At 51.1% G+C, this 23,758-nt stretch overlaps 2 protein-coding genes across 2 annotated transcripts; one reads left to right on the plus strand and one right to left on the minus strand.

Moving 5' to 3' along the window:
- Positions 1-3,756: 3,756 nt before the first annotated feature.
- On the plus strand, positions 3,757-5,175 carry LOC124707916 (hydroquinone glucosyltransferase-like). The gene has a single exon (XM_047239603.1). The coding sequence runs from the start codon at positions 3,772-3,774 to the stop codon at positions 5,173-5,175; it is 1,404 nt and encodes a 467-aa protein (XP_047095559.1). The 5' UTR covers positions 3,757-3,771.
- A 2,762-nt stretch (positions 5,176-7,937) lies between these two features.
- Positions 7,938-9,942, minus strand: LOC124707917 (hydroquinone glucosyltransferase-like). Its single transcript, XM_047239604.1, has 2 exons — positions 8,570-9,942; positions 7,938-8,016 (listed from the first exon to the last, which is right to left on the minus strand). Exons 1-2 carry the CDS (start codon positions 9,940-9,942, stop codon positions 7,938-7,940), a joined length of 1,452 nt encoding a protein of 483 aa, XP_047095560.1.
- Between the last annotated feature and the right edge of the window lie 13,816 nt (positions 9,943-23,758).

Genomic DNA, 23,758 nt, shown 5'->3' on the forward strand with positions numbered 1-23,758 from the left:
CAAAGCGTCACCGATGGCATAGCTGCTGTTTCCTCCGCACAGAAGAAAAGGAGCGCGGTCGGCCCCTTGAAGAAACCGTCAGCGATGGAGGTGAAGATTTTCTTGCTGACGAGGATGACATGGAGCGAGTCGAGGCCGGCGAGGGAGGGCAGCTTGCCGGTGAGCTTCTTGGAGAAGACCTCGGTGAGGTTGTGGACCTCGCGCGCCAGCATCCTCGTCAAGCCCTTGAGCCCGACCTGGACGTCCGCGGCCGTCGGAGTTGCAGCTTCACCCGTCCCACGGCCGTCCCATGGCTTGGGGAGCAGAGGTTGAGGTGAGAAGGGGAAAGTGGTTCTCCGTCTTGACAGGGAAACTGTCGCCGGGTCGCACGGAGTAAAGTGAGGAGAAAAGCAGATAGATGTGACGGATAAAATGTGAGGTGAAAAGGAAAATGTTGAGCCAACCAAGAGCAGCACGAATCTCAAAAATCTCATCAACGGTACAAGATACACGCACACCCATGCTTGTGTGTACAAAATCCACACTCCACGTTGCCATGTGTCCAAACAATTACCTTTTTATTATCATGACATCATTTTGACAAGGCTTTTACTTAAAGAAATTACGTATATCACAATGCCTTCACCTTAACTGTCCCCAACACGTGCGCCCGACAACAACTATGTTAAGCACCTGTCGTCAACGCCGCCACGTTGGAAACCTCTTTGGGATTTATGCTGAAAAGTGCACAACATTTGTGATATAGTATTTGTATTTCCACTAACATGGGATTTTTGATGGCCCCGCGGACCCATCAATGTCTACTTGGCCATTATAACTTGGACCTTGAAAGGCATCATATAAGCATCATGTACATTTGTTTCTTTCCGTCCGGCCCTTGTGCTTTGGACTAGGAGCTAGGTTGTGTTCGCGGTGCCCCATGCAAAGTTTTCTTGATGTCCTAAACACGTTGTCTTTCAGCCATGGTGATGACACTTCAGTGATCATGGTCTTCGTCATGTGTTATCTTCCGGCTTCGTTGGCAGCAATCTGGGTTGCCCCATAGTCTCGGCTATCAAATGCATTTTCGTCGTGCTGGAGACATTTCTTCTTGTTCTTAATATCAGTGTGGCGTCTGCACATTTCCCTAGGTTCTTCCGGCAATCTTCCTGCCCTCGGTGTCGTGAGGTTCTCGACGGAGCTCCTATATTCTAGCATTTTAGCTCGTGGTTTCTCGAGGCATGGTCTTGGTTCGTAGCTTCTTGGTCAACGGATGACTCTCCATCGCCTTTCGGTGGGGAACGTAAATATCACACCGATGCATGTGGCGCGAGTCTTAATTAGCTCCATAGGTCCTCCGCCATCCTCGAGTTTCTTCCTCGAGGTGTCCATTGTCGGAATTTCGTCAACATACCTTTTCCGAAACAATCTCATGGAAGCTGTGTGAGAAGTGCAATGACTCGTGCATTGTATACATGGATTTTTTTGATCACTTGCTGTGGTAGAACCGCATGTACATGCACACATTGAGCTAGCTACTCCATACGTACAGTCTGTACACACGCATGTACGTGAGTAAAAAAACAGGCGCGAAACGAAATTTGACACGTGACTAGAGAGCCCGCGACGGAAATTTTAGTTTAGGCCCAACATTTTCGTTTCAGGCTCAGCGGAAACTTTTGGCCCGAAGTAGCAACACCAAATTTGGCCCGAAGTAGCAACACCCACCGGCCACCGATAACCAACTCCCTCTCCCGTCGACCCCATTTGTGCCTCCTCCGTGGCCGGCAGATCCCGGCCGGCTCCGGCGAGCTCTCCCGCCGCCGAGGACAATCCCTACACCAGCTTCCCCTCGTCTCTCTATTGTACTCCGTGAAACCGCTGAATTTCTGCCCACCGCAAACCCCAGCCGTCCAAGATCCTGACTTGTCCCCTCCGGCGCCGGCATGTCACCTCGGCCGCTGCCTCGTCTCCCACCACCGCCTCCTCCTCCCCTCCGTCGACTCTTCCTGCATCCGCCCCCAGTTTTCCCCGTCATGCCCTCATGCATCAGATCGACGCCGCAGCCCCAGCCTCGCCGATTCGAGATGCGCCGCCGGCCAGGAGCTACGGCGTTCGCGGCGGCTTGTTCGCCGGCGCGCGCGTGCACTGGTAGTACGGTGCGCGGCGCTCCGTCGAACTCGCTGCCCGCGGCGCTCGTGTGATTGATGGGGGTTGCTGCACGCCGGTCGGGCGGCGCTAGCCACCAGCACGCGACGGCGCAGTCCACTCTGTCCATCGCCCGTCCCAGCGGCTGAAGGTATGCTGTGCCCAAAGCCCAGCCCCCAATACTCTTCTCGGTAATCTGAAAATCGTTTCTTTCTTGAGCAGCCAGAGCAGTGGAGACTGTACATGAAAAATTCGGTACTGAATCCCTTAAAGTTTTTATATACTCAGAGGAGTGGAGTACTCATGCTGTTGCTGTTGTTTGTGGTTAGTGGAAACGAATCAAAATGGCCTTTTATTTAGTTGTAGTCATTTAGCATGCATCCCATTATCTTGAGAAGTTAGTGCTTTGTTTACCGTCTAAGCTTATTCCTTACCACGCCAAATCAACTCTGCTTAGCGTGTTGTCTTGTTGCAAGCTGATTCCTTTATGTCTGATGATTTATGCTTCCCTCTCAGTTTCTTATCATGATAATACTCTGAATTTCTTCATCTTTCTTATAAGGTTGAGGTGGTGAACTATGTTTGTAGCTGAATTTAACGTTTAAATTCTGTGGTCTCTGATGTATTTTACCGGCAGGAGGAGCTCCGCCTTGTGCACCTGTACTTTGTTGAGGAAGGAGGCCAACGACACGGTGGACACAAAATGAGGCGCTAATTACCTTTGAGGGACGCGACTGGACAGCTTTTTTCCCCATTTCTTGTCCGCCGTCCCCCAAACGACGCGACTGGAGATGCTCTAATAGTACTATTGTTTGAGTTGTCGCAGTTGTACCCCGTAATAGGTTTGTTTGTATATACGAGTCCAATAGTAAGTTGCATCACTTGAGTTGAAATGAACCTGTATATTTGTGTAAAATCGGGATGTCCAGAAATTAGAGGTGAGGAGTTCTTGTTTATTTATCACGCATTATAGAAGAAAAATGGGTCATGTGATTTTGTCTAGGAAGCTTAACAGTCGATTCCAGTTAGTAATACGTAGAATAGAAAGAGAGAGAAGACGAATTTTTTCCGCAGCCGAAACCCGCGGGCGGGGAGATGTGTTATCTTTCTCCCGTAGAAAGTGAATGGATCAATTAAACGGCGCGCTTCTTTTTAACTGGCTCGCGATCAGCATTAATTGGGCGAGGGAAGAAGCGCCGGATGGGCAATTAATTAAATGGACGCGACGCGTGGGAAACAAGCGGCCATCACATGCATGCGTCCGTTGGGGCGGACCGACCGGCCGAGAAAATCAAAAGCCAAAGCGCGAGCGAGAGGCACACGCACACTAGCGCGCGCAGGAGACAGTGTTCCGACCTTTCGCGCGAATCCTGTGGCCGGCGCACGCAGTCGGGCCTGTAGAACAAAGAAGCAAAGAACAACCCAACCACTCCGCTCCGCTCCCGATGGAAGCCGTGGTGGGCGATGAACAGCCCAACCACTCCGCTCTGCTCCCAACGCTGACCGAAATACCGCTTCTCTCTACGCTCTGCGCCAAGGGATCGAGGTGACCGGGAACCGTCGCTGGCGAGCGCCATGGGACATGGCCGGGAACCTTCGCCGTCGATTGCTCGGCCGCACGTGCTGCTCCTGTGCAGTCCGTGCATGGGCCACCTCATCCCTTTCGCCGAGCTGGCGCGCCGGCTCGTCGCCGACCACGGCCTGGGCGCCACGCTCCTCTTTGCCGCGGCCACGGACACCCCCTCAGAGCAGTACGCCTCCGTGGCCGCGTCCGTCCCCGACGGCGTCAACCTGGTCGCGCTGCCCGCACCACCGGCCCTGCCGTCCACAGCCCCCGTGCGCGAACGTGCCACGCACGCCGCCGTCTCCAGCGTCCCGCACGTCCGGGAAATCGCCCGGTCGCTAACCTCAACCGCGCCGCTCGCCGCTCTCGTGGTGGACATGGTCAGCGTGCCGGCGCGCGACGTCGCCACGGAGCTCGGCGTCCCGTGCTACATGTTCTTCACCTCGCCGTGGATGCTGCTGTCGCTGTTCCTGCACCTCCCGGAGATTGACGCCAGGCTCGTCGGGGAGTACAGGGACGCGACTGAGCCGATCCGGCTGCCGGGCTGCGTGCCGATCCATGCGCACGAGCTCCCGGGATCTATGCTCGTCGACCGGAGCAGCGACGCGTTCGCCAGCTTCCTGTCCATGGCCAAGGACGTCTCGAGAGTCGATGGGATCCTGGTGAACACGTTCGGCGCGCTGGAACCCGTGGTGGGCGACGGCACGGACGGCGTGACGGAGCTACCGGTGCACACGGTCGGGCCGTTGGTTTGGACCAGGCCGGCCGGCGTGAACCGCGACCACTCGCGCGTCATCCGATGGCTGGACCAGCAGCCACGCGGATCCGTGGTGTATCTGTCGTTCGGGAGCGGTGGCACGCTCACGTGGCGCCAGACCACCGAGCTAGCGCTCGCCCTGGAGATGACTCACCGTCGCTTCCTGTGGGTCGTCAACAGGCCAGACGAAGACACAGCCAGCGGCGCTTTCTTCGGAACACGGCCAGAAGAAGATGTCGACGACGACGCGCTCGGCTTCTTGCCGAGGGGCTTCGTCCAGAGGACGTCGGAGCTCGGGCTCGTCCTCCCGTCGTGGGCGCCGCAGACGGCGATCCTCGCGCACGTCTCCGTCGGCTGCTTCGTCACGCACTGCGGGTGGAACTCCAGTCTCGAGAGCATCCTCAATGGCGTGCCCATGGTCGCTTGGCCGCTCTACGCGGAGCAGAAGATGAACGCCGCCATGCTGGAGGTCCAGGCGGGGGTAGCCGTCCGCGTCCGCGCTGATGCCGACGGGTTCTTCACCAAGGAAGAGATCGCCGGCGTGATCCGACGTGTGATGGACGAGGAAGAAGGAGCGTCCATGAGGAGGCGTGCTAGCGAGTTAAGAGACAAAGCGGAACAGACTCTAACCGAAGAAGGTTCTTCGGCTCTTGCATTAGCGCACATCGCAGGTACCTGGAGATCTTCTTGTATGGAATCAGAAGTAGTACTACATAGAAGTGGGTAAATAGATTTGTTTCTCCACTTCTGCAAGAACCATGAGTTATTCTAAAATCATTTCGTTCAGGCCGGCTAGGCTGGACTTTCTGAAATGTTATTCCAAAATTTATACATTCTGAGAGTGCCATGTAGTTTATGGTTTGGGAGTGTCTAGGGCACAGTCGAGGAGCACTCGTGCTCAGTCAAATGACATCATCTTGTTATTTGGATCTTTTTCTCTTTATTATTTTGGGAATGAACTCCAGCGACTAGCTGCGGACGTGCGTACTGCACTCATCTACCTACGAATGGCAGAAATTTTGTTAACTGAACGATCACTTGCATTCAGCCAAGAGCAAATAGCACGTTTCGCTAGGAAAAAGTTTGCGATGAGGTGCGCTCTCCACATTCATGAATAGATCCCAAGTGTACGACCTTAGAATTGAAATAACCAACTTAGTTTGTTAATCGTGTGGGCTATTTTGATATCAAAACATGATAAAAGAAATAAAAACAATTTATGTAACCATTTCATAGTTGCGGCCCTATTTGCAACTTCCTTCTAAGAGGAATAGCCATCTTGTAACCGGGAAATAACTTAGTTGCAATCCATCTTGTAAGTAGAAAAAAATCTCAGTTGCAATCCAACTTGTAAGTAGAAAAAATTTCAGTTACAACTACACTTACGACTGGAAGAAAATTGCCAATTGCAAACCAACTTGTAACTGAAAAAAAACCCACTCGCAACCCCACCGCAAATAGGAAAAATATCAGTTGTAGCCCCACTTGCTTCCGGAGGAAAATTGTCAGTTGCAATCCGACTTGCAACTTGAGGAAAAAAACTCACTCGCAACCCATTTGTAACTACAAGAAAACTTAGTTGCAATCCAAGTTTCAACTAGTAAAACTTTATTTGCAACTCCACTTGCAACCAGAAAAAATAACAGTTGCACTTGACTTGCAACTGAAAAAATATCTCAATCAGGGGCATCGTTTTTGGAGCAGACAACGGATGGCGGTGGTGCTGAGGTGGAGCGGTGTGCTTTCGCTGTGTCGGCGTCGTTGAGTCACCGCGGCATGGTGCAGTGGTGTCTCGGGACGGATGCAGTGTGATGGACTCGCGCAGGATGGTGGAGTTGTCTGGCGCCGTGGCGGCATCGATGGCAGGCCTGGCATGGTCGATGCGATGATCTCTCTTGAAGATGGAGTCGAGGAAGACGGCGGTAGCAACTTCTATGGCGTAGGCGTTGGCGTATGCTGGGAGTCTGCTTGACTGGATGTGCTTCTCATCTGCTATTGGGCGGCCTGGGAAGGCATTTGGTTTTTGGTTGATGTGGGTTGGTGAATTGTGGCGGCGCAGCCCTCTCCGCCGTTCCTCGCCGTGGCCTCGCCGAGAGGGCGGTAATGGGGGCGGCGGCGCGGCCCCGAACCCTGGCGCGGTCCTCTCCTCCTTCCTCGCCTTGGCATGGCCGGGCGGGTGGGGGATGGGGGTGGATCTCGTGCTGCTCCTCCTCGAGAGCTGGGATCACGGCACCAAGGGCGGCGGCCCTGGATGGCGATGGTGGTGACGGCGCCGACCTGGTGGCAGGTGGCGGGCGTCAGGTGCCGCTGACCGTGGCACCGCGGTGGTGGTCTTCTCTCTCGCCGGAGGAGATCGGCTAGTTGTGTGGCTAGCCGTGGCGGATCTTGCGATTCGTCGCCTAGCTCCCGATGGCGAGGCGCAGCTGCCGGTGAAAGCCGGCCGGACTTCGGTCTTGGCGGATGATGGCGGCGTGCTTCGTCGTTACCTTGTTGAAGGCATTGTCTCTGCAGCCTGCGTTTCTTCGCCTGGGCTGCTCCAGGGGAAATCCTAGACCCGGGTCTCCCGGATCGGACGATGGCGGCGCGCAACGCCGTTCTCCCTGTTGGGGGCATCGTTTTTGGAGCAGACAACAAATGGCGGTGGTGCTGAGGTGGAGCGGTGTGCTTTCGCTGTGTCGGCGTCGTCGAGTCACCGCGGCATGGTGCAGTGGTGTCTCGGGACGGATGCAGTGTGATGGACTCGCGCAGGATGGTGGAGTCGTCTGGCGCCGTGGCGGCATCGATGGCAGGCCTGGCATGGTCGATGCGATGATCTCTCTTGAAGATGGAGTCGAGGAAGACGGCGGTAGCAACTTCTATGGCGTAGGCGTTGGCGTATGCTGAGAGTCTGCTTGACTGGATGTGCTTGTCATCTGCTATTGGGCGGCCTAGGAAGTCATTTGGTTTTTGGTTGATGTGGATTGGTGAATTGTCACCCCCTTCATCCCTCTGTAGGTCTAGTGAGGTGGCTTCGAGTTTGATCTTTTGTATTGCTCTTGTAAGGTGCTGTGAATAATCTAATAAAAAGCCGTGTGCATCCCTTGGATGCAGAAGCTGGGGCGATATTTCCCCCATTTCGAAAAAAAAAATCACAACCCCACTAGCAACTAGAAAAATACGTAGTTGCAACCCAACTTGCAAGTAAAAAAAATCTCAGTTAGCACTCCACTTGCAACTAGGAAAAAAATTCTCAATTACAGTTTAGGTTGCTAGTGTTTTACGGTTATTGCTAGAGATGCTCTTACAACTTAAATTCGATGGCGTTATCTAAGTCAAAGTTAATTTAGTTCTCAGCTAACAACTAAGAACTAGTTACACCCAACCAGTTATTTCAGAAGTGTACAACCCAGACTAGTCTGAATAATAATATGGTTTTATGTAGTAGAAATTTAAATGACTCATGGTAGTTGCATAAATGGAGAAACAGATTTATTTTCCCACTTGGATGTGCTATTTCTCACTACAAGAAGCTGTCCACGTATTTGCGATGTGCGCTAATCCAAGTGCGGAAGAACCATGTTTGGTTAGACTGCTCATAGTGGGAGTAACATAGGTAGTAACATCACACAACCCAAAGCATTTTGGTGACATGGCATATCAATAAATGAAGAAAGAGAGTGGGGTGGTAACTAGCTATGTTACCATAAGGCTGGTCATAGTGGGGAGTAACTTAGACTAGTAACATATGTCATGTTACTAGTTTAGGTTACTACCTTCATAGTGAGTAGTAACTTATATGTGGTGTCATGCATTGTGTCATTTATTATGTTGTAGACTCATTTTGCTTTGGGGTGTGTGATGTTATGGTAACATAGCTAGTTACCACCTCACTCTCTTTCTTCATTTATTGACATGCCATGTCACCAAAATGCCTTGAGATGTGTGATGTTACTAGCTATGTTACTCCCACTATGAGCAGTCTAACATCACACTTCTCAAGACAAAATGAGTCTACAATCTAATAAATATGGCATGCATGACACCACATATATGTAACTACCCACTATGAAGGTAGTAACATATGGTAGTAACATACACCATGTTACTACTCTATGTTACTCCCCACTATGACTAGTCTTAGAGCATGTTCCGCTTTGTCTCGTAATTCGCAAATACGCTTCCTCATGCCTGCTCCTTCTTCCTCGTCCATCACACGTCGGATCACGCCCGCGATCTCTTCCTTGCTGAAAAAGTCACCGGCATCAGCGTGGACGCGGATGGCCACCCCCGCCTGGACCTCCAGCATCGCTGCGTTCATCTTCTGCTCCGCATAGAGCGGCCATGCGACCATGGACACGCCATTGAGGATGCTCTCGAGGCTCGAGTTCCACCCGCAGTGCGTGACGAAGCAGCCGACGGAGGCGTGCGCGAGGATCGCCGTCTGCGGCGCCCACGACGGGAGAACGAGCCCCACCGCTGACGTCCTCTCGACGAAGCCCTGCGGCAGGAAACCGAGCTCGTCGTCGTCTTCTCCTCGCCGGGTTCCGAAGAATGCGCCGCTCGCCGTGTCTTCATCTGGCCTCTTGACGACCCAGACGAATCGACGGTGAGTCATCTCTAGCGCCAGCGCTAGCTCGGTCGTCTGCCGCAGCGTAAGCGTGCCACCGCTCCCGAACGACAGATACACCACGGATATGTGTGGCTGCTGATCCAACCATCTGATGACGCGTGAATGGTCCCTGTCCACGCCGACCGGCCTGGTCCAGACCAACGGCCCGACCGCGTGCACCGGCAGCTCCGCCACTCCGTCCATGCCGTCGCCCACAGCGGGTTCAAGCGCGCCGAACGTGTTCACCAGGATCCCATCGACCCTCGAGGCGTCCTTGGCCACGGACAGGAAGCCGGCGTGCGAGTCGCTGCTCCGACGGACGAGCAAGGATCCCGGGAGCTCGTGCGCATGGATCGGCACGCAGCCCGGCAGCCGGATCGGCTCCGTCGCGTCCCGGTACTCCCCGACGAGCCCCGCGTCGATCTCCGGGAGGTGCAGGAACAGCGACAATAGCATCCATGGCGAGGTGAAGAACATGTAGCACGGGACGCCCAGCTCCGTGGCGACGTCGCGTGCTGGCACGCTGACCATGTCCACCACGAGCGCAGCGAGCGGCGCGGCTGAAGTTAACGACTGGGCGATCTCCCGCACGTGCCGGACACTAGAGACGGCGGCGTGCACGGTGCGTTCACGCACGGCGGCTGTGGACGGCAGTGTCGGTGGTGCGGGAAGCGCGACCAGCTTGACGCCGTCGGGCACGGAGGCGGCCACAGAGACGTACTGCTCTGAGGGGGTGTCCGTGGCCGCGGCGAAGAGGAGCGTGGCGCCGAGACCGTGGTCGGCGACCAGCCGGCGCGCCAGCTCGGCGAAAGGGATGAGATGGCCCATGCACGGGCTGCACAGGAGCAGCACGTGCGGCCTAGCGCTCGCCGGCGACGGTTCCCGGTCACCTCCCAATCCTTCCATGGCGCCGTGTGCGACGTCAACGCAGGGACGAGCGGCGTTTCGGTCAACGTTGGGAGCAGATCGAGCGAAGTGGTTGGGTTCTTCTTTGGTGATGCGAACGTTGTGTGTGCAAAGTTTGACCTTCTTGTACATCTCGGAACGGTTAATGCAACTGGAAGGTGAGGAATCTTATTTAAATCTGGACATGCGGTAGAAAATAATACTAGTACATGACTACATGGAAACAAAATAATGGGAATATGCAATCCCAAATCTTGTTTATCTCCAATGATTGTGTCACTTGCTCGAAAACTTGTTTTTACAGACGCCAGTACCTACAGGGAGTGACGTTGACGTAAAAGTTTCACTTCTGTTTCAATTATTAATTTTATATTAGATAAATGTCAAAAGCCTCACCAATCTCAAAGCAGGAGTGTAGACACTGGATTAGACTCATTTACTTACTGGCGCCTGTAAATTCGCCGCTCTCCTCACTTGCTTGAGTGCACGCCTCTCCAAACTTAAACAACACAGTGGTGGCTGGCCCATTTAAATTTCTATAGTAGTTAGCAATTGGCCGGTGTGCTAGGTTGGCTTCTGCCATGATTTTTATACATGTATATGGCTGCAAACTCAGCATTCGATATCTTGTGCACCGATCGTGCTTGTTTATGATGAAGACCAAAATGTCGAAGCCGGCCGGCAACATTCAATATCATGAGCACATAAGGCTGGACATGTCTATGCACTACGTTTGGTTGCCAACAATTTTCGATGTGCATATTTGGTCCAGTGATTGGTTGGCAACAATGTGCATTTTATTGGCTGAGGGGAGAACAAATGGTTGTTTGGTTACGTGCTAAGCAGAGATGTTGTTACCTCCCTCTTCAAAAGGGTGCTCGTACCTCTACCTAGCCGTTACGAAAGCATTAGCAAAGCTGTAAAGATAACACACATGATTAGCTAACTGCACAACCTCTAATCACCATAGCCGAGGCTTAGAAAGATGCCCTGAGCAAAAGCAAGGAAGTTCCAGGGAGCTGTAATCCCGTGGAATCCCTTGATCAAAATCAAGGAAGTTTCAGGGCAACATAAGCCCTAGAACCCCTTGATCAAACACAAATCTTAGTCTTATACCCAGAAGTTATGAAGCCACTACTACTATAGACAGAATGAATATACATATGTAAAAGGGCCATCGCCGCCTAGCTGTGATCGGGGCAGGTGTAGAGTCTGGCGGTGGAGCAGGCCGCCTTGTAGATGATCATCTTCAAGGTGAAGGCATGCAGCTTGAACACGAGGACGTCGCTGATGTGATCGTGTGGAGGCCGTACTTGTAGACCACATGCACCCAGTTCCGACCGAAGACGACATGCCCACCATGGTGGGTGACCTGCACCCACTCGTCGCAGAACAGGCAGGCAGACAAGGGCACACTGCGAAGTAGTGGGTCTTGATCCACTCGCGGAGCGTGTCCTGGAACCATGGCGGGACAAAGAGCATGTGGAGGTCGTCCGTGTTGAGCTGGACGTAGAACCTCCACGGCATGATGGCCCTAGGCCCCTGGCGATGTGACCCAGCTTAGGCTAGCGGCCAACGGTGGGAGGTGGCATGACCACAGCCTCCACCCTCCTTGGCACCACCGGCTTCAGGGCGCTCGTCCACCGGTTGAGGACGAGGTTGTCCTGGTAGCCTGGTGGAGGGAACCATCCTCTGCCCACGGCGTCGCACTCTAGCTTCACGACCTTGGCAGATAAAACACCTTATGTAAGTGCCATGATCTACATGTATGCGAGTACAAGAATGCCATTGTGTTGATCACCATGGAGTATGATCAACACCATGACAATGCACCTATCTTTGCTCATCACCATCCTGAGCATGAGCAAGAGCACGATGAACACAATGGCACTATCATTGTGTTCATCACCAAGTTATCCATGCCCAGGAGCATGATCTACACAAATGCACGGCCATGGTGTTGCGCATGTATGTGGAGCATGAGCATGAACATTGAGACATCATCAGACATTGCAGAAGCACATAAGAAAAATATTCAAGCACATCGGACAAAAGAGAAATGCAAGTTTTGGCCCAATTTCTCAATTTGGGATGTGCAACCGTTTTCACAACCGCACAAAATCAACTCTCAATCGGGGAAATCTAGATTGCGCATGCAGCACCAGCCGAAGGAAACCTAGTACCGCATGGATTTTAGCCCTACCGTCGGCCGGCCATTCGCCGGACATAGCACATTCTTCGGACGGTATCAAAATCGATCAAACCCTAACCTGAATCGTTAATCTGCAAGATTGTGCGCGTACCTTGGAGAAATTAGGCGTCGTCGATGGCGGAGGAACGCTCTGAGAGCGGAACCGACGCGCCGGATACCGGCAAGAAGAGGACGGCCTGCTCGAGGCGGCCGCCCGAGGGGTCGAATAAACCCTACCAAATCGGCGAGGCTAGGCCCTGCGTAGGCAGGAGCCTTGCTAGCCGCAATGCTCTACGCAGCGGGCGTCAGCGTCGATGACGATCCATCGGTGAGATCCGTGATCTCCAACGGGGCTGCCATGGTCGCCGCCCTCGTCGCGGGAGGCCTCGAACAGAGCGGGGACGGCCGTTTCAGAGCGTCCACGAGGTTGTTGACTCCGCCGGCCGCGAGCAGGTCCAGTTGCCACGCCGCCCAGACCTCCTGCGCGGACATCTTTCGCTTCGAGGGGAGGCCCCTTGGCGGAGGGGAAGGAGGAGGAAGAGGAACGGCGGCCATGGAGTTTCCGAGGAGGTGAGTGTGCCGGTTGGACGGTAAGGGGAGTGGGGTTCGGGAGTAATGGGTTTCGCCTCGTCTCCCGCGCTTCCCACGGCGTGAAACAGTTGCGACGCGATGCTCGATTGGGCCTGTCTCCAGAAAAACGGCCGATTCGACCGTTTTTGTTGGGCCAACTTTTACGTTATGTTTTGTTGCCTACACTCAGTGACTGTCATGCAGGGTAAAAACATTAGTATATAGCATGGTCGCTCCGACATGCCGGCGGTCACACACGAGCCAACCGAAGAAGAAGACATCGACAACCCTTCACTTGCCCAAGACCCCCTCCAAGCTCCACGAACAAACGGATGTACGTGCTAGACAAAAAACTGCTACACGCTGACAAGTGAGGTCGGAAATAGACAGGCAGGATGTGCCTCAAGAGTAAATAACCATCAGTTTCAGTATGACTGGTTTGCAAGCCACTCTATACGGCCAAACCATGAGTTTCATCTGATGTTGCATCTATAATTAGCCGACTTCCTCATCTGATGTTGGTAAGTAGGAGAAAACGGAGAACAAGGAACTAACCTGAAACGCCTCACCTCCATCTCCGCCCAAGCTCGTCGGAAAATCGGCAAGGCCTATCCTCGCTCGCGCCCAAGTTGGCCGGCAAATCGGAGACGGAACGCTAGCCATCACGAGGGCCAGCCATGGCGCTCACTCTCCTCTCCTCTCCTCTCCTCTCCTCGACAAAGTCAAAGTCTAAGTCATAGTCACACGCGCAACCCACACGCGGTGTGTGAAGAGTGACCTGTATATATAGAGGTGATGGAGGTTGAAGAAGAGATGATGGAGTGCTCGTTAGATGCTACGTAGAAGATGGACGATCCAGATGAATTGTGCCATGGATCACTGACATGGCGTCAAGCCTTGTAAAACGAACAGAGTGTAATAAATAATACGACATGTGTACTTTATGGATTCAAAGCGGCCAGTAATCCATCATAAGTATAGTCTCGTGGAATATGTACACAGGCCTCCTCGGTTCCGTGGCCGGCAAATCTTGCTGACCATGACTTCATTATGCGCTGGTAATCAATTGTGCCAAGTAAACGTTGTCGCTTTGGTAAACTACCCGCACGTATCAACCAAGGTTACCAACGTTGCTTCAGTTTCAGACTCCAAACTTTCTCCACGCTTCAGACTCCAAACCTCCTCCAAGTTGGTATTATGTATGTTTTTTTCGATAAAGGGCGCTTTATTATTACTCAAGTCAAGTATTACACCCGGCCTCTGCATAACATGGATGCACACAGCCGCTGATAGTTTCAGTTGCAGTAAACTAAAGAACGAGATCACACTAGTACAAAGTGAAAAAGGAAAAGCTAGACTGTAGAAGGCAAAATCCTTCTAGTATGCAGCCACCCATGTTGGGTAATAAAATCTTTCGCCGTTTCCTCTAAGCGTGTAGACACCTCCGTAAATAGGTCGCGATCCTCCAAACGCTGAAGCGACGACCATGAACGGAGCAACGCCGTACATCGGTAGATGACCTGCATAAGAGAAGAATTTTTATTATCAAAAACCTTGCCATTTCTACATAGCCAAAGCGACCATAAAACAGCCATCGCTCCCACTCGATAAGAACTTTGAACCTAGCATCTACTCCATTTAGCCAATTGCCAAATATATTTGCAACGCTTTTTGGAGGATATAAGGTGGAACCTATCTGAATGATTGACCATATAGATCTAGCGAATTGGCATTGGAAGAACAAGTGTTTTATTGTTTCCTCTTCATGACCAGAAAACACACTTAGTACAACCATGCCAGTTACGCTTTGCAAGATTATCTTTAGTAAGAATTACTCCTCGACGAAGGTACCAAGCAAAAACTTTAGTTTTTAATGGTATCTTCATCTTCCAAATAAGTTTATTATTAAAAACCGGTTGAAAAGGTTCAATTAAAGCGGAGTACATTGAACCAACAGAGAAAATCCCGTTTTTTGTAAGATTCCAGCGGAACACATCTGATCCCTGTTGCAGTTGAACAGAATCCAATCTCTGTATTAACTCCAACCAAGAGTCCAACCTAGGGCCAAAGAGATCCCGCCGGAATGCTACTGACGGTGGTGATGTTTCCATCACCTTCTGTATGGTATCATGTTTATGTCTCACGATATTAAACAAGGCTGGATACTGTTCACGAAGAGTGGTTGTTCCCAACCAAATGTCCTCCCGAACCTTATCTCAGACCCATCTCTAATGGAAAAGGAGACATGTGGGAAGAAGTATTTTTTAGTTGCCATTATGCCTGCCCAAAAATGCGAATCTCCCGGTTTCCAAACAACCTCGCGAGATTGCTTTTGAGCCAACATACTTCCTCCGTAGCATATTCTGCCATACCCCATCCTCGGTTAACAACCTAGCTAGCCATTTTCCTAGCAAAGCTCTGTTCTTAACCTCTAGATCATGAACACCAAGTCCACCTTGATCTTTAGGACGGCAAACGACACTCCATTTCGTCAACCGGTATTTTTTCTTCTCGCTATCTCCTTGCCAAAAGAACCTAGATCGGAAATAATCCAATCTATGTAGTATTCCTTTAGGCAGCTGGAAGAAGGAAATCATATACAGTACTAGATTTGTGAGTACTGAGTTAATGAGAACCAATCTTCCACCAAGAGATAATAGTTTACCCTTCCAACTACTAAGTCGTTTCTGGAGCCTTTCCTCAACGAGTTTCCATTCAGCAAGTGTGAGTCTCCGGTGGTGAACCGGAATACCCAAATAGCTAATTGGAAAGCTGCCTAACCCACAGCCGAAAAGTTCGGCGTATGAGTTTGCCTCGTCTTGGGCTTCGCCAAAGCAAAACAATTCACTTTTATGGAAATTTATTTTTAGACCCGACAATTGCTCAAACGCTGACAATATTAATTTCAGGTTTGTAGCTTTTTGTAAGTCATGATCCATAAACAGAATTGTGTCATCAGCGTATTGAAGAATTGATAAGCCTCCATCAACTAAGTGAGGCACCACTCCTTCAATTTGACCATCAACTTTAGCACGCTCAATTAAAATAGCCAACATGTCCGCAACAATATTGAATAACATTGGAGATAACGGATCACCTTGTCGCAAACCTTTTTTTGTTTGAAAGTATCGACCAACATCATCATTTACTTTGATGGCGACACTTCCACCAAAAACAAAGTTATTAATTAACGCGCGCCACTCCTCCGAAAAACCTTTCATACGGAGTGTTTGTTGAAGAAACGACCATTTGACTTTATCATAGGCTTTTTCAAAGTCAATTTTAAGGATCACTCCATTTAACTTTTTGCGGTGTAACTCATGGATTGTTTCATGCAGAGTAACGACTCCATCGAGGATATATCGTCCTTGCATAAAAGCAGTCCGAGTAGGTCGCACCACATGGTCAGCCACCGAATTAAGTCTAATAGTAGCAACCTTGGTAAAAATTTTGAAGCATACATTTAAAAGACATATTGGTCTGTCATTGTTGGATCCTTTCCGCATCATTTACTTTAGGGAGCAAAATTATTTCCCCAAAGTTGATTCGGAAAAGGTCCAACTGTCCCGCATGGAGCTCAACAAATAAATCCATCAGATCTTTCTTAATGAAATCCCAGAAGTTCTGGTAGAACTCGGCTGGAAATCCATCAGGACCTGGCGCTTTATTAAGCTCCATTTGGAAGACCGCTTTTCTCACTTCCTCTTCGGTGTAAGGATTTGTAAGAAGAGCGTTTTCTTGCGGAGACACTTGAGGGATATCATCAATCCTAGATTCATCTAAGGATATAGATGATTCCTCCGGTGCACCAAATAAGCCTTTATAATATGATGTAATATAGGACTTAAGCTGCTCATGGCCCTCAATCGGACCCTCATCTTGCGACAGAAGTATGAATGCGTTTCTTCCTGTGTCGACCATTGGCCACACTATGGAAGTATCTCGTATTCGAATCTCCTTGAAGAATGAATTGGGCTTTTGACCTTTGGTACCATTTGAGTTCCTCTTCTCTCAGTAGTCCAGCTAACTTCGCATTATATTGACTTTTTAGTTCAATTTCTTGCGTAGTCAGTGGGCGTACTTCGGCTATTGCCTCTAAATCATCAATTGATGAAGAGAGAAAGATTTTCTCCTCGCTTAAGCTGCCCAGCCAAGTGTCTCGCCCATCCACCAAGGTATCTCCGAACCGATCGGAGTTTGTTATTCCACCTTTGGATGGGGGTAGACCCTACGACCGGCTGCTCCCATACCTTCTTAACCATGTCCGAGAATCCATCCCTAAGCAACCATCCAAGTTCAAATTTGAACGGTCGACGTCGCCGGGGCGATGGTATTCCGAGTGGAAAGAAGAATAGGAGCATGATCCGATAAAGACGCAATTCTAGGTAGAACCCGAACCGAGACGAAAGGGAATTTCTGTTCCCGGTCCGAATCCATGAGAACGCGATCTAACTTCTCGTAAGTAGGTTCAGGAAGACTGTTAGCCCAAGTGAAGTGTCTACCAACCGTTGCCACTTCTCTTAAGTCCAAACTGTCTATAACAGCGTTGAACAGAAAAGGCCAATGGTTGTCGAATCTTCCTTTGCTCTTTTCATGAGGGTATCGCAGCAAATTAAAATCCCCTCCTATAACAATAGGATAAGGATTATCTTTCGCTAGATTAACCAACTCACGAAGAAAAGCAGGCTTAAAGTTATCCCGTGCGGCCCCGTAAACGAAAACCAAACTCCAAATGAAATTATCCGACTTATTCCGAATGTGAAGTTTAATGTGAAAATCACCCCCCGAATTATCGAGAATTTCCATGGTTGAAGATCGGACTCCTATCAATAAGCCGCCAGAACGCCCCCTAGGTGGACGGGATACCCAAACAAAATCTTCCCCGCCTGAAAGGCGATTTAGAAAATTAGTTGAGTAATTCCGTTTACCTGTCTCGGATATGGCCACAAAATCTAAAACATAGTCTCTGATGGATTCAGCGATGTGTAAGTGTTTAGCCAAGTCTTGAAGACCTCTCGCTATTCTTAAACATGCCATTCATTTAGAAACTGTTGTAGATTTTGTCATCCTAGCCTTTTTATTAGGCCAAGCGTTCCTTTTGATTTGGGAGGCTCGAGATTTGCGATTTGTTGCTTGTAGTTCAAAACAAGAACCAAGCATCGCGTCATCCGTACCAACCTCTAAAACCTCTCCAACAAGTTGTGTGAGAAGCTGGCCATCCGTAATGGCGTACGCTTCGTCATCATCAACGAGTAGTCGGAGAGGGAGAAGACTTAGTTCCGGACATAGGAGTGACTTTTAATCTATCAAACTCCAAATGTTTTAGAACTTTAGTCGAAACTGAAATAGCATGTAAAGAAGAACCCGGGGAAACGCCAACACTATTGAGTTTGGCGGAAACCCGAGGTGTTGAAAAAGACAAGAAAGAAGTAGAACAATTATCCATACCCTTAGCATCGAGGTTAGCCGCAGCTTTACGCCGCATTGCCTTGGTCATGGAGTCCTCATCCGTGGCTGCCGCGCCATCCGCAGCAACACCATGACGTGCACTCCTCCGAGTCGGAGTCCGCACGCCGGCGTTGGAGACAGTGGCGCTTTTAGAGGAGGGTAAAGGCGACGCAGGCCCCTCCTCTAAAACAACACCCACCTCCAAAGCCGATGCCGAGGGAACGGAAGTCGAAGTAGACCGCCCCCCCAGCCCAGCATGTGCAGCCGACGAGGAGGGCACCACAGCAGCGGGAGCAGCGGTCGGCCCCGACTCGCCTCGTGCCACGCCCGACGCATCGGCCTGCCCATTGGGCGAGCGAGTCCTGATGGGCGTCGACGCCCGGCCCTGGACTGTAGCATCCACGGGCGACCCAACAGCATCCCTAGTCGGCCGACCAGGGTGCAGCTTGGCAGCGGACGTCGCTGCCACGTCGCCATGCATCGTCGCGTCGCGCTCCACCGCTGGCGTCCGAGTCAGCTGCAGCCCAGCCGGACTCGTTGGGGAAGCCACCGCAACGGGCAAGGCGTCGGTCTGCGGGTGAAGGGGAGCAGGGGCGTCCAACCGAACACCGCACGGAGACATGGCGGCAACGCCTCCGGTAGCTGAGCCCGAAACAGCTCCAACGGGCTCCAAAGAAGGCGACCTCGAAGCCGCCCTCCTAGCGGCAGCCGGCGTCGTGCGACGGAGAGTACAAACACGTCCACGAGCAGGTCTATCGGACCTCGGAGATAGCGAATCCCCAGGCAGCGTAGCGGTCGCTCCCATGGACAGCACCCTCGATCCCCTAGCCTCAAGAGTAGGACTAGTCCGCCGCAGCCTGTCGACTATCTCCTTAGCCTTGGGAGTTTGAGGGTTCGGATTGAAAGGAGTGAGGGCCATCACAGCCGGCACAGAGCGAGTACCAACGGAGGTCTGATTCCCTCCTCTGCCCACCTCCCCAAGAGGCGCCACCAAAGAAGACGGTCCAGCGCGGGCATCCGATGTATCCATAGCATCATCATCCCCAGCGTCATTTCCATCACCATCATCATCTGCGTCATCCTTCTTAACCCATATCAGAGGAACAAAATCAGGCTCTGGTATATAGTCCTCGGGCTCTCTACGGAACCGAAACTCGAAGGCCTTGAGCTTAACCACTACATCAGACTTGATGATCTTCCCAGAATCTGAAATCTTCTCAAGTACTTTAGCATCAATCATAGCCACCTGAATACGAACCACCGCTCTGCGTCTGAGGCTAAGAAGGTCCACATCAACCGTCTTCCCCAACAGCGAACCCACAGCCCAAAGACCTAAGAAATGCCTCAACGTATGAGGGACTCCTTCCACATGTAACCAAACCTTATGTAGCTCAAATTTGTGTGGTACTTCCGAGGACTGCCAGGCGGAGATAGACATGGTGGAACTGAATCCTGGTACTGCAACCTGGATGCCATCTACCCTGTCGAGGTCCTCGAAGGAAGGGACAGTGATAAGGAATCTCGGGGCATCGGTAGGTACAGCCTCCCATTTCCAACCCGGACGGTCCGAGCACCGTCTTGCCACCGCTTGGCAATCACATCAGCTGGCACAACATCTCCAACCACAACAACCAGAGCAACAGAGATCGAGAAGGCGCAAGCGCATCATTAACCACATAATCAGGAATCGCTGTAAAGTAAGTCTCCAATAGACCAGCCCCAGTAACATAAGCAGAAGGGCGGGGAGCTCTAAGCACCGGACAACGCAAAGTCGGGTGAGCCACCTTATCACAGAAGTAGCAATAGTGTTTGACCCTGCAATCTTTGGTCGCATGAGAATGATCAGAACATTTGGAACACCAAACTGTCTTCTTGGACTTAGCAACAGCCTTAGCTCCATCAGCAACCACCACTGTTGCGGTAGCCTGCTGCGGCACTGCCGGGGTAACATCATGTACCTGCACCTGCAAAGCCGCCCCCGACTCATGCGACAAAACCTGCTGCTGAGGGACCGCGGGCTGCTGTGGAAAACCTTGCGGAATAAAAGGATACTGATACATATTAGGGTGACCCATCCCTTGCTGCACCTGACCCTGAAAATGTACGGCCTGCAACTGGCTCTGTTGAGGAGTAGCCTGAGGAGCAACGCCACCAGGCGCAGTACCAACAGCAGCACCACCAGCCTTCTTCTTCTTGTTTTTCCGTTTCGGCGCCACCCCCGGCGCATACGGCTGCTGCGTCGGGAAAACCGGGGCCGGCTGCTGCTGAAAGTTTTGCACCGGCTGCTGCAAGAATCCCGGCGCCGGCTGTTGCTGCCCTGTCATCCCGAACGGAGGACGCGTCGGCGGCACGTATGCCGGCTGTCCCGCCCCATACGCGAACCCGAAGGCCGGCGGCTGCAGACGGGGAGGACCCTGCGTCCCAGGGGGCATTGGGACAGGGGGGGGTCGCACCTGAGCAGCGAAGCCAGGACCGGCCGGCCGTCCACCCCCCTGCGACACCGCGGCAGCAGGGACGGCGCCACGAGGGGGCTGCTGAGCTGCCATGGCGGCCGGCGGGCTCGCAGCAACCTCCGCAAACGAAGGTAGCCGCAAGGGCCTCCACCCGCGGCGGAAAGGCGACCCCGAGGAGGCCGCAGTGGAGACCGCCGGTGCCGGGGAAAGGACGGCGGCCGCCCCCCACGATCGCAGCGACGAAGAAGGCGATCCGGGTGCAGGCGCTGTCCCCGAAGATGATGAAGAAATCGACGAAGAAGAGCGGCCGGGGGTAGAAGAAGAACTTGGAGAGGACCCCGGCGATGACGACCCAGGCGTAGGCGGCGACAATGGCGACGAAGACCCTGGCGTAACGTTGTCGGCGGCTGCGCGATCGTGTGTGGTAGACTTGGAACACGAAGGATTCTCCGATCGGTCTCTCCACAGGAAACGCATGGCTTGGCCCAAACCGGCCCACGTCCACCCAGCATGCAGTCGTGGCCCACCTCCATGCATCTGATTCGAAATCACCGAAGATGGCTCCTCCGCTTGAGTAACCGTCACCGGCCTCTCCGGGGAAGGAAAGAAGTCGGCGATGACCGGCGGTGAAGAACGGCGGCGCGGAACCGGACCACGCCAGACCCCCGCTCGAGGCTTTTTCTTCATAATGAAGCCAAGCGCAGATGGCGTCCCGCTGTTCTTCTCCGTCGAGGCCTCCGCCGCTGCAGGCCTCTTCCCTTCGAAGTCCGGCGAGGCCTTCTCTCCAAAGGACCTGCACGACAAAGAGCAAGAAGATGCCATACCTTCGGATGCCAGCGATTGCCTTTCCCAGAACCTAGAAGCTGGGGTAGGATAGCCAATATCCGACCAAAAATCCTGCGCCAGCTCTTCGTCAGTTCTCCTACCCCGGCGCACGACGGTGGACCACTCCGGCGCCTTTGGCGATCCGATGACAGCCATAGCCGTCTCAAAAGGGACGTCCGCGGCGTCGTCTTCGGAGGAGTCTTCGGCGACGTCCTCGGCCAGCATCTCAAACCTGGAGCCATCGCCCGAGGAAGAAGACGTTGCCGGTAACAGGATCCCGCCGGCCAGGCCCCCCGGGGCGAGCGTGAGTCTTCGCCGTCGCCGCATCCGGCTTCTCTTATTATGTATGTATACTCCCTAATCCCTCTATGCACTGATATAATTAGCTGGTAGTGAATCTTGCCAAGTACACAGTGTCTCTTTGGTAAACTCCTCATGCGTATCAATCAAGAATATAAACATTGCTTCAACCTGTGACTCCAAATCTCCTCCACAATATAATTTGCTTGCCTAAACATTTTCTACTGAACAATCTTTCTCGCTGAACTGAGTATTGCTTTCAGTACGAACCTAGCTACTGCATTGAAATGATTTCCATGTACTTATTTGATTTGTTTACACAAGTTCAAAAGCTTGCCTAATTTCTTCTTTAAGAAATAAAAGTGGTACAAACATAGTACTGAAAATTTTGAACATGACATTTGCCTTTTTTCGGCATTCACAAAAGAAGCTCATGCAACCAAAGTCGAAACAATTATTACACTGTTCATGTAACAATTCAAATCAAACAATAAAACAACTGCATTTTAGCAGAATTGTATGACCTTTATTCAGATATCATCATAGGTACAACTGAGTCACCTCACGGCCACTCCGAACCCGATTATGAGCATCCTGGTTCGATGCTCTGCCCTCATGGACAAAACTAACCACAAAAAACACATTTTATTCTCCTTTGTATCTCCCTAAGAATAGTGCTAGAATGACAAACTCCAAGTACTAATATTCTTGAGCACATCTGTCGAATCCAAGACAATTTGCAGATGTTCCGAGGGTCCCCATTGATGAATAGTACACCCTCCATGACGGCTAGAGCTTCTCCGTCATGTCATTGAGACCAACAAAGAGACGTCGATGTACCTTTCAGTGTTTGTAATCCACATAAGCACTACTTTGTCCACTCTTCCAGGACACATCCATTAGCCAATCGCTACAGTCCATAGTGTTTTGAAATTTCGGCCAAATAACCGTGCTTCTTCGCTTTCCTTTAGGAGCCTCAACAAAAAAAAGGGAATTTATAGAATTTTCTTCTTTGCTTTCTTTTCCTGGAGGAACCTCAAGAAAAACCTAGGAAACTATAGAGTTTTGTTTCAAACGAACAGTTGATAATAGCAAGCATGTTCGATATTTTGACATGAACTATACTAATTTTCCAGACAATTTGGAAAATACAACAAATAGTCATAGTAAGCCGAATTGTCAAAGAAACATTCATGTAGGTTATATAAAAGGTCTAACTGCTGACATTAGGTAAATAGCAGGATCAACTACAAATGACTCCTTTATTGAAACTGCTAGTCAAACCAGGGAGCTCCTAGAAGGGAATATGTGCATCATACGAATATCCAGTTGGCAGTAATCAAGAAGAAAAAACTGTTCTCACATATTCCTTCAAAGTTAACGGAATACAGTACTACAAGAAGAATCGAATATCTACAGGTTGCACAATATGTTAGGGAAATATAGCAACACATTTGTGGCTACAACAAGTAAATATCAGAATACATATAAAGTACTTCTCAAAAAAAAAAGAATACATATAAAGAACGACAATATCAAACCATAACTTCAGATTTAAGTCTTCTTCAATGCTTTCTTCCAGAACAGCTAGTCAACCAAACATGGTTAAAAGGTGCTTGTGCAGTCACGGGCACATAACCCACCTTTTACGTGGCAGAACTAAGTATAGATGTAGTCCATCAGGATGGCCTTGTTGTGTGCAACCATCAGCTTTGACAAGAGCCATGTGCATGATCCAACACTCAATTGCTGGACCGCAAAACAAATATAACAACCTATTTAAGTAAACTGAAGATTCATGAAAACAGAAGTCTTGAAACAGTTAGGTGAATAGTTACCTCTAGCCTTACTCGTTGCAGTACCAAGACACAAGCTTCATGAAAGAAGAACTTAGACCCATGCCACCATTGGCATCAAATATGCTCGACCAGTATAGAGAGATTTAGCATTATTAGCAACTCAAATTCTGTGCACCTACTGACAATTCATAGGAGCAGACATGAATACTTACCTTGTTTCATCAATAAAA

Source organism: Lolium rigidum, chromosome 4, assembly GCF_022539505.1.
Source record: "Lolium rigidum isolate FL_2022 chromosome 4, APGP_CSIRO_Lrig_0.1, whole genome shotgun sequence".
Lineage (NCBI taxonomy): Eukaryota > Viridiplantae > Streptophyta > Magnoliopsida > Poales > Poaceae > Lolium > Lolium rigidum.

What these genes read in the sequence shown, in the direction of transcription:
- LOC124707916 (XM_047239603.1), top strand. Translation starts at nt 3,772, where the DNA reads ATGGGCCACCTCATCCCTTTCGCCGAGCTGGCGCGCCGGCTCGTCGCC.
- LOC124707917 (XM_047239604.1), bottom strand. Translation starts at nt 9,942, where the DNA reads ATGGAAGGATTGGGAGGTGACCGGGAACCGTCGCCGGCGAGCGCTAGG. An exon ending in CGAGACAAAGCGGAACATGC is followed by an intron (nt 8,017 to 8,569) that starts TCTAAGACTAGT and finishes CACTATGAGCAG; the next exon opens with TCTAACCAAACATGGTTCTT.